Source organism: Danio rerio, chromosome 5 (assembly GCF_052040795.2).
Source record: "Danio rerio strain M-AB ecotype USA chromosome 5, GRCz13ab, whole genome shotgun sequence".
NCBI lineage: Eukaryota > Metazoa > Chordata > Actinopteri > Cypriniformes > Danionidae > Danio > Danio rerio.
The window spans coordinates 71,501,301-71,511,650 of NC_141025.1; the positions used below are offsets into that span (position 1 = coordinate 71,501,301).

General features: G+C 39.3%; 1 protein-coding gene across 2 annotated transcripts; it reads right to left on the reverse strand.

Moving 5' to 3' along the window:
* Positions 1 to 1,122: 1,122 nt before the first annotated feature.
* Positions 1,123 to 9,981, reverse strand: gpsm1a (G protein signaling modulator 1a). Of its 2 annotated transcripts, none has more exons than XM_087254652.1 (3): positions 9,685 to 9,981; positions 6,951 to 7,281; positions 1,123 to 4,977 (listed from the first exon to the last, which is right to left on the reverse strand). In XM_087254652.1, exons 1-3 carry the CDS (start codon positions 9,717 to 9,719, stop codon positions 4,792 to 4,794), a joined length of 552 nt encoding a protein of 183 aa, XP_087110778.1. In that variant the 5' UTR covers positions 9,720 to 9,981; the 3' UTR covers positions 1,123 to 4,791. The 2 variants fall into 2 exon arrangements, with proteins under 2 accessions (XP_087110778.1, XP_087110779.1); XM_087254653.1 differs by having other exon boundaries at positions 6,951 to 7,330.
* Positions 9,982 to 10,350: the final 369 nt, after the last annotated feature.

A 10,350-nucleotide genomic window follows, 5' to 3' on the forward strand; every position in this document is an offset into this window, starting at 1 on the left:
GTAAGGATTTGTACGTCAGTGGCACTATATTTTTGTTATGTGCTTGAGGTGACTGTTTGTAAGCTACTTAATTTGATCGAATTTAGCCTCACCTATATGTTACAGTTAGCCACGATATTTTATAAAGAAAAATACTAATCAAATTGCGACTACTTTCAAGTATCTTTTGGTATCATTAAGGACTTGGAAGATAACGTTACGTCAGTGACACTATACTTTTGCTGTGTGTTTGAGGTTAAATATACTAAGCTATTAATTTGATCAAGCCTAAACCTATTTTACAGTTTGACACAATATTTTATTAAAACAAAAATCACGAATAATTGCCTTGTGGACTTGTTTCAAGAGTCTTTTGGCATCAGTAAGGATTCGTAAGACTTAAGTCGGACACTATTTTGCTGTGTTTGAGGTAAAATTTATTAAAACAAAAACACTAATCATGAGCATAAGCATTTTTTGCATGTGTTAAAGAATGGAGTCTTGTGAGACGTAGTCACATCATCACAAGTCACATTATTTTGATTTTTTCACACAAAAACATACTCGCTCTTTTAAAAATCAGTCTTGGGTTTTCATTGTTATTTAAGGAAGTTGAGGAAGGTCTCATCTTTGTTGTTTTTCATTTCAAGATTTTCACTCTTTGGCAATACTAAAGAAAAAAATGTATACATTCAGTACTTAAAATCCCTTTTAAAATCCACAGTTTAAATTAAAACAAGGAACAATACAAAACAATTGAAATAGGGAAATGGCAGTCTCGCAGTGATTTTATTTTACCAATCCAATTCATACCTTTTTGAACAAATATCTTCACTAGTACATAAAATAATCATGTTTTCTCATGGTAGGATATCTGGCTAGATATTGGCATCCAGTTCTGCGGAAAGCTCATAGTTTTGTCTAAATTAAGAAATCTTACTTGTCTATATATTCATATACAATAATATATTTAAGACAACCTCAACCTAACATTTAAAGCTCTCTATACTAATCAACTAACGTAAAACACCTCATTTTTTTTGTCACTTTTTGAAGAAAATCCCATATCAATTCATTAGGATTTTAATGCATTGAAAATAACCGGGATACCAGATTGATCATACAACAAAAGACATACTGAAATCATAGTAAAACATCACTTTTATTCCAATGAAAAAAGAGCAATGTTAAACAGTGCACCTTAAATGATTCTATCCACTTTCACAGTCTACCAATATGCACTAATTAATGCTAGGAATGTATTTACCCTGTCCTAAAACTGTTACTATTAATATTACTCATATTGGTCCCGCTTTACATTAGGTGGCCCTAATTAATATGTACTTACACTGAGATTTATAATTTGTTACTGTATAATTATTGTGTAAATACATGTTTTTACATTGTACTTATGATTGATTAAATACATCAATGGTATTACATCTGTAATTAACTTTTGACCATCGTTGACCATCGTTGACCATCGCTTACACCTTAACCCACTCTCAAACTTACCTATACCACTAAACATGTCCCTTATCCTACCCCTGTCCCAACTTAAGAGCACCACAAGTTCTGCAATACATTATGAACACAGCAAGTACATCATATTTATTTTTATACGCAGGCACATAATAGTTAAGGCTGCCTGATATAAAGGGGGACCCTCATATTACTTATCAGCAGATTAGACCACCACATGAACTGATGCATATAAGTCATGTAACTTCAGTGTCATGCCAAATGAAATTGCTCCCATCTGTTGGGAATCAGTGAATTCATATTCAGCATATGCTGAAACACTTTCCACTCGAGTTAAACGAGCACGCACCTGCTTAGAGATTATGCGCTGTTGTTTGTCACACCGATCTATACTGTTTCATTTGACAGCAGTTAGTAATATTATCCTTGGAAAGCATCAGTATGTTAATCGTTTTCCATGGTGTTGTTTTACTTGAAATCTGCACAACACTTTTCTGAAAGAATCATTATTTAACCCAGGCTCATTGCAAATACGTGCCTCAGCCTAGATTGTTGCAAAAAAGCAAAATACGTTCCTCCTAGTATGGTTCGTTGTAGACTTCAGATGACATATCCATTAGAGGGTGCTGTGTACATTTATCAACCCAGGCTCATTCTGAAAATGTACTGCTATATACATTTCTGGAGAGCGCCAAATGCATCCCAGTAGGTACGTTTTTTTTGCAGAGGTCACTGTGTAGGCTTTTTGAGATCTCAAATTTCTCTTGCGAGTGCCATTTGCTCTTGCTGTTTTCGCGCAAATCCACCAGAGGCCACTGTTGACTGACTAAATGACTGGCCAATCGACTGACCCACACTCCTCCTTCCCTAAACCCAACAAATAGTGTTTTCAAAAGCACAAATTGACTAGCACCCACCCACTTCCCTAAACCCAACCAACAGTTTTTAAAAGCAATCCAAAAAAGCGAAAAGCCCTCACCTGATTTATACCACATTTTCAGATTTTAACACTCTGTTATTCACTTGTTTATTTCGTTTTTTGGCTTATATTTATGTCTTACTCGCTATCTGGAACCGTTCTTTCTCAGACTTAAACCCTGTCGTCATGGTCATCTCAAGTTCGCCGACGGACATGGCGAACTACTGAACAAACTGGTAACAGCGGGAAAGCCTTCCATTTGTAGGTAAGCGGTTAGCTAGTAAGCGCGGAAAAGGAACGGTGTCAAACCGCCCTGTAGTGTCCGTTTTAAAAACTAAATGCAGCCATATGTAGCTCTGGCTACATAATTCGCAATCTCCAGAAATGTATATAGGGCAACGTTTTAGAATGAGCCTGTGTTGACATTTATGCAAATGTAAAAAATGTACTTATGGTGTGTTTTAGTGTTTTAGTTATACAGTATGTGTCATTAACACGTTTGTACACCTCCATAAGAAGTCGGGGCTTGTCATACAAATCACCTTGTAATTGACTGACCCAAATCTTTCCCTAAACCTAATCAATCGTGCTTTCAAAAGCAAACGTAAGAGAAAACTGCATTGTAGTTTTACCAACCCAAGCACGTTTCTGGAGACCGCGATTTACGTGGCCGGAGGTCACGTTAGTTTTTTTCGAGCGAACGCTGCGGGGCAGTGTGGCGTCGCTCCGCTCCTCCTCTTCGCGCTTGCCGGCCGACGGCTCGTCTCCAAGTGGAGGGCTTTCCCGATGCAACCAGTTTGTCCGCTTAGCTCACAGCGTTGCGTCGGCAGAGCGGAGGCCCAGAACAGTGGTTCCGGAAATCAGGTAAGATGAAAAACAGAATCCGAAAAATGAGGGCGAGAATGCGGCAGGATCTGAAAACGCGATCGAAATCGAAGATGAGGGCTTTTGCTTTTTTTTTTTTTTCTGGACGGCTTTTGCAAACCGTCGCTTGGGTTTAGGAAAGGAAGAGGAGGAGGAGGAAGAGGAGGGCGGCCGGGGCGGCCGATCTGGCGGCTTTTCGCGCGAAGACAGCGCGGGTACGAACGAAAGGATCCGCGAAAACAAAAACCTTTCAAATACGTACCTCCCGGGGACGTATCTCGCGGTCTGCAGAAACATCCGCGGGGCTACATTTCCACAATGAACCCGGGTTGAGTTTTACTTTGAATTTACATTGAATTGCATTGCTTTTACCTGGTTTGTGCATCCGACCTCCACCAAATTTGAACCCAAGTACTCAAGTACAAAACTGTACTACCAAGAAAACTGGCCAGTGCAGAAAAGTTATCCATATGGACATAGACAAGTGGAGGAAATTAATTCGATTATAAATCATAGATACTTTTAAGTTATTTTTTGATAATTATTTGTTGTTGTGCAAAGACCTGCACAGTGTAATACTTAAATGGTCATAATATGTCCCTGTAAATATCCAACATAGACTCATTCTGAAAACGTAGCCCTTTATAAATTACTGGAGATCACAAATAATGCAGCCAGAGATACGTATGGCTGGATTTCATCTTTAAAACAAACACTACGAGGCAGTAAGCTGACCCCTTACCTCAATATAGACGGCTTTTCAGCTGTTACCAGTTTGTCTGGTGGCTCACCATGTATGTCGGCAGACTTGTGACTTGGAGCAGAGTTGATCGCGATGACAGGGTTTGATGGTTCCAGAAAACACGTTGGACAAAAACAAACGGCAAAAAATAGGGCCTTTCTTTTTCTGGATTGCTTTTGAAAACTCGGTTGGGTTTTAGGCAAGTGGGTGGGCGCTGGTCAATTGGTGCTTTTGAAAACACTATTGGTTGGGTTTAGGAGAGGAGGAGGGTGGGTCAGTCAATCGGTTAGACAGTCAAACGACTGCAGCCCTTGGTAGATTTACGAAAACACAAACTGCATAAAACAAACGTACCTCCTGAGACGTATTTAGCGCTCTCTGGAAATGTAAGGGTACGTATTCAGAATGAGCATGGATTGTAAATATAATTGGTCTGAAATAGAACAAAAGTTGTTGGCATAATTTTCCGTAATAGCATTCATTTGACTTTCTGCAGTGAAATGTATGATAATGTACGTTTTTGTATTTTCATAAAAATGTAGGCTGCAGCATGTATTTCCAATGAGCCTGTTTTGCAATTAGAGTGTTTCTATACCCTCTGAATCAGATCTGTTGTATTTGGACTCACCTCAGAATATAACTTGACTGCAAAAATATGAAACAATTGAACATCATATAATCCTACCAATTAAAATAAACCTATATTACTCCCCCACTAAACCACAGCCTACTGGAAGACCTCTCAAAATGTGCATCCAGAGAGTTCGAGAGTTTGCAGAAGAAATTTGTGGAAGTTTCACAGTCTCTAGCTGGAGCCTTCTGAGGTTTTGGACTTATGATTTAAGTCTGTTTCATCCTTTTCATCAGAGCCAAAAGAAACCCGCTGTTCATCCATGCGTTTGGATTGCACTTTCTGAATTAGGCTGAAGAAGTCTTCATCTGGGTCAGGCGCTGGAGGCAAAGAGCACCGCTGATCATTGATTCTGGAGGACTGGAGTGGAGGAGAGAGGTTATTACACGTATATGCAAACATTTACACCAGGTAAAATAAGTATTGAACACATGACCATTTATCAAAGAAAATATATTTCTAAAAGTGATTTGACTTGAAAACTTCACCAGATGTTGGTAAGAACCAAAATAATACATATACATAAGGGAAACAAGACTATTTAGTTTAGGTTATGTGTAATAAAATTAAATGACAAAAAGAAAAAGTATTGAGCACATGAAGAAACGAAGGTGTAAAAAAAGCATGGAAAGCTCAGACAGCAGCTGAAATCTCCAACCCAGGCTCATTCTGATTATGTACCCCTATATACATGTTTGGAGAGAGAAAAATACATCCCTCGAGCCAAGTTTTTTTTTAAGCTTTTGTTTTCGCGGATCCATCAGAGACCGCTGTGTACACTTTTTCAGATCCTAAATTTATATCGTAAGTGCCCTTCGTGCCTGCTGTTCTCACGTAAATCCACCAGAGCACGCTGTTGGCTAACTGACTGACCAACTAACCAATCCCCCCACCTTCCCTCATTCCTAACCCAACCAATAAAATGTTAAAAAGCACCGATAGACCCATCTATCCCTTTCACTTAACCCAAACGCAGTGTTTTGAAAAGCAATCGAAAAAAATAAAGGCCCCCTGAGTTTTATCACATTTTCAGAATTAACACACTTTCACCCTGTTACTTAATTATTTAGTCTGCCAACATACGCGTCGAGACAAGAAACGGCATCATACCACCCCGTAGCGTTAATTTTAAAGACAAAATGCTGTCATACGTAGCTCTGGCTACATAATTTGCCAACACAGGCTCATTCTGAAAACCTAGTCCCGCGGACGTTTCTAGAGAAGCTATGGGGCGGTATGACGCTGTTCCTTTTGGCGCTTACCGGCTGATCACTTACCTCTGTGTGGAGGGCTTTCCCACCACAACCAGTTTGTCCAGTTAGCTTGTTGTGTACATTGGCGGACTTGAGACACAGAGAGGAGTTGACCTGGTCGAGGGGTTCAAATTCGGCAAACAAACAAACAAACGAGTAAACAAAAGGGTGAGAATGTGGTAAAATCTGAAAACGTGGTAAAAATCAGACGAGGGCTTTTTTTTCTGGACGGCTTTTGTAAACTGTCAGCTGGGTTTAAAGAAGTAAGCGGGCAGGCGGGTCAATTGATAAATTGGATTTGCGAAAACAAAAACTGCCAAAATACGTACCTCCCGGGACGTATTTCGTGGTCTCCAGAAACGTCCACGGTACTACGTTTTCAGAATAAGCCTGGGTTGTATTTGCCGTTTCCAGAAACGTAATTAAGGCTATGTTTTCAGAATGAGCATACAGTATATTAGAAAACTCTCAGGATTTTATTTAGCAACCCTGCATCTCGTCATTGTAAATTAATAATAGCTGCATCAGTTTTAACACCAACATTAGATGAAACCAGAGAGAAACCACATTTTAACAAGACAATGATCCAAAATTGATATCAATTGGTTTCAGAAAAGAAAATAAAGAATGGCTCAGCCAATCTCCTGATCTGTACCCAATGGAAAATTAGAATTAAAATCTGAGAATAGACGAGACCTACAGAGTAGTCAAGATTTGAAAACTCTGTTGAAGTCTGGGGAAATATCACTCCTGAACATTGCATTTGACTCTATTCTTCATACAAGAGACATCTTGAAGCTGTCATTACCAAAATACCCTTTTATACCAAGTATTAATTACATTTCAGTAGTTCAGCACTTCCTCCTTGTGTTGTTCCATGTTATTACACATAATAACTTTGTTTTTATTTAAATGCTTGGATTGATTGGGTTTTTTACCAAAATCTCAGTCAATTTCATATCAACCACTTCTTATATACTTTATATTTTAAAAAGGATTTACCAGAAAACAAATTATGACATTTCTAATACTTATTTTACCCACTGTATACATCTTACATTCAGTATCACATTATGTTACCTGATACTTTATGAGCATGTTGAAAAACTCGTCACTAGGTTCCTGTGGGCTACATGCTTCGCACAAGTGTCCCACATTGTTCTGTGCTATCCTGATGCCCAGCCGGTCTCCTATACTGGCTCTCTGGTCGTCCAGTCTGCGGCTCTGTGAACTGGCTATCAGGTCAAAGAACTCCTCTGTCTGGGTGAGGGAGATGAGGGATGAGGATCCAGACAATAAAGGGGACTGAGGCATGGAGGACTGGGGCCCAGACGAGGCCTCTTGGGCCTGAGCATTGGGCTGCTGAGGGTGCTGGCAGCGCCGGTTCTCCATGCCGCTGCTTCTGGGGTCTCTGAGCACAGTGAAAGGGCAGACCTCATTAGAGGTGACTGGGACTTAACCTTGAAAGGAATACAGAGCAGAAGATTTAGCCTTGTTGCGACGATGAATGAACAGAGGAACATTTATCATTCAGAAATTTTTGTTTAAAGAAATAGTTCACCCAAAAATGAAAATCTACTCACTATTTACTCACCCTCAAATGGTTATAAACCTTAATGAGTTTTTTTTTTTTTTTCAATTTATGTTGATCACAAAATAAATATTTTGAAGAAAGCTAAAAACCTGTAACCATTGACTTCCATAGTTGGAAAAGCAAATACTATTGAAGCTAGTGGTTACAGGTTTTCATCATTGTTCAAAGTATCTTCTTTTGTGTGTAACAGAAGAAGGAAACTCATAAAGGGTTGGACAAGTAAAAGGGTAACAAATAAAAGGGTAAATGATGACCAAATTAATTTTTTTGGGTGAACCATCCCTTTAAGTTGCTTTAATTCCTACTTTAACCTCCAGCTTATTTCCTGCCTATTGTCAAAATATTAGCTGTATATTAGTTTTAAAAAGGGCTGCACAGTGGCTCAGTGGTTAACACTGTTGCCCACAGCAAGAACGTCGCTGGTTCGAGTCCTGGCTGGGCCAGTTGGCATTTCTGTGTGGAGTTTGCATGTTCTCCCCGTGTTCGTGTGGATTTACTTCAGGTGCTTCAGTTTCCCCCACAGTCCAAAGACATGCGCTATAGGTGAATTGGATGAACTAAATTGGCCGTAGTTTATGAATGTGTGTGAATGTGGGGGTGCAGGGGTATTTCCCAGTACTGGGTTGCGGCTAGAAGAGCATCCACTGCGTAAAACATATGACGGAATAGTTGGCGGTTCATTCCACTGGGGCGACCTCTAAAATGGAGACTGAGCTGAAGGAAAATTAATAAATGAATAGTACTTATAAAGTCTGATCTTATTCTATACACCTAAACACAATTACTACCTTTACTTTTAATAAGCATTTGTAGTTTATTGAGTTAAAGTCTTAGCTAATGGTTTATTAAAAGGGAACCTTAAAGGATCACTCCACTATTTTGCCAATATGCTCATTTTACAGCTCTCTTAGAGTTAACAGTTTGACCATTTTTTAATAAATTCATCTGATTTCAGTGTCTCAAAATAGTTCTGAATTGTCTCTCATAACCTTGCACCTGCTGCAGACACGGTATGGCTGCAAAGTTCCTTGATTATTATGCTTAAATGAGAGTATAGTTCCTATATATTTTTTTCATTCACTTTTGTCAGTCGGTGAAGTTTGTTCCTCTCCACTGTTTCCACCAGCTTGCTTGGTTTGGGACTTGTGGAGCTGCGCATCTATGGATTTGCCCTTTAGTGTTTGGACTTTCAGCAAACTATTATCTACAGTTTTCTAAACTGAACTAGGCAACGCGGTGGTGCAGTGGGTCGCACGTATGCCTTACAGCAAGAAGGTCGCTGGTTCGAGCCTCGGCTGGGTCAGTTGGCATTTCTGTGTGGAGTTTGCATGTTCTCCCTGCATTCACGTGGGTTTCAACCACAATCCAATGACATGCGGTACAGATAAATTGTGTTGGCTAAATTGTCCGTAGTGTATGGATGTTTCCCAGAGATGGGTTGCAGCTGGAAGTTCGAAAACATGTGCTGGATAAGTTGGCGGTTCATTCCACTGTGGCGATCCCGGATTAATAAAGAGACTAAGCCGAAAAGAAAATTAATGAATGAACTGAACTAAACTGAACTCTGAAAACTGGACTGACACAGTTTAAGTTTACTACAACTTCTATGTTAAGCTGCTTTAACACAATCTACATTGTAAAAGCGCTAATATAAATATACATGCATTGAATTGAACTATATAGACACTTTTCATTTTCAGTCTTAGTTCTTGAAGTTATCACAGAACAGTCAAGCTTCTAATTGGAAAAATATTGAAACCTTTTGGTCATTTTTTTTGAGAGAGATGCTAACGGTCTAATACGATTCAATTATGTATGCTAAGCTAAGCTAAAAGTGCTCTCGCCAGACCCAGAGATCGTCTGAATAGATTAAAAAACTGTTTAACTCTATGGGAGTTGCAAAATGAGCACAAGAGGTGGCGTGTTTGTTTAAAATAAAGTGAGACCAATCATGCAAACTTGACGCACATTACAAACTTTTAAAAGCAGGCTTTAAAATAGCATGAGGCATGCATTTCAGCAAAGTTGGAATGAGTGAACATTTTAAACAAAAGAACAAACATTTTATATCACTTTGTTCCTTCTGTCAGTTATCACTAATCTTAAAAAAGTAAATAAAAGGAATTAAAAACAAACAGACATTTAACATCACACTAAACATTTGATATATTGCAACATTTAATCAACGAATATTTTAGAAATGACAAAAGTTTGACTTACAGTTTTATCCTTTTCAAATAAAATCCAAAAACCATAAAGTTCACAAAGGCGCTGTCTACGGGGACTTCATCTTAGATCCGCCATACACCAATTGCCACAGCCTCTGGCACTAAATGGTTTTCTTGGCAGACATGACAAGCGGACCTTACTCTCCCAAGACTGAAACATGCATGTAATTGAATATCTTCCAAATCTTCTCTAACAGAAAAATCTAAATAAATGTATGTTAAAAAATGGCTTATATTCCAGCATAAATGAGGATGACTTCCCTATGTTCCACACCCAGGTTTCCAATGTGCAGGGTTGTCTGTTTTTCGAGGGGGAGAGAAAGGGAGAGTGAGGGGGGGAGAGATAGAGAGAAATGGGGCGCAGTTGCCCCTCTCCGCTTACATCATGGTTGCTATAGGAACTGGAAATCGGCTTCCAAATCTCGCTCCCGTTGTTCACTCAAACACAGACATACACACACCAACAAGAACACACACTGTCTGGTGCACACACACACACACACACACACACTGGCTTGCATTCCTGCATTGTTCAGTTCTATTCATCGCCTCCTGGGGGATCAGTTGCCTCTCTCTTTCCACAGTCAGGGAAACTAGAGCACAGTTATACCAGTACACAGTGGCCAAGATCACCGATGTATCTGTCATTTTCATGTCT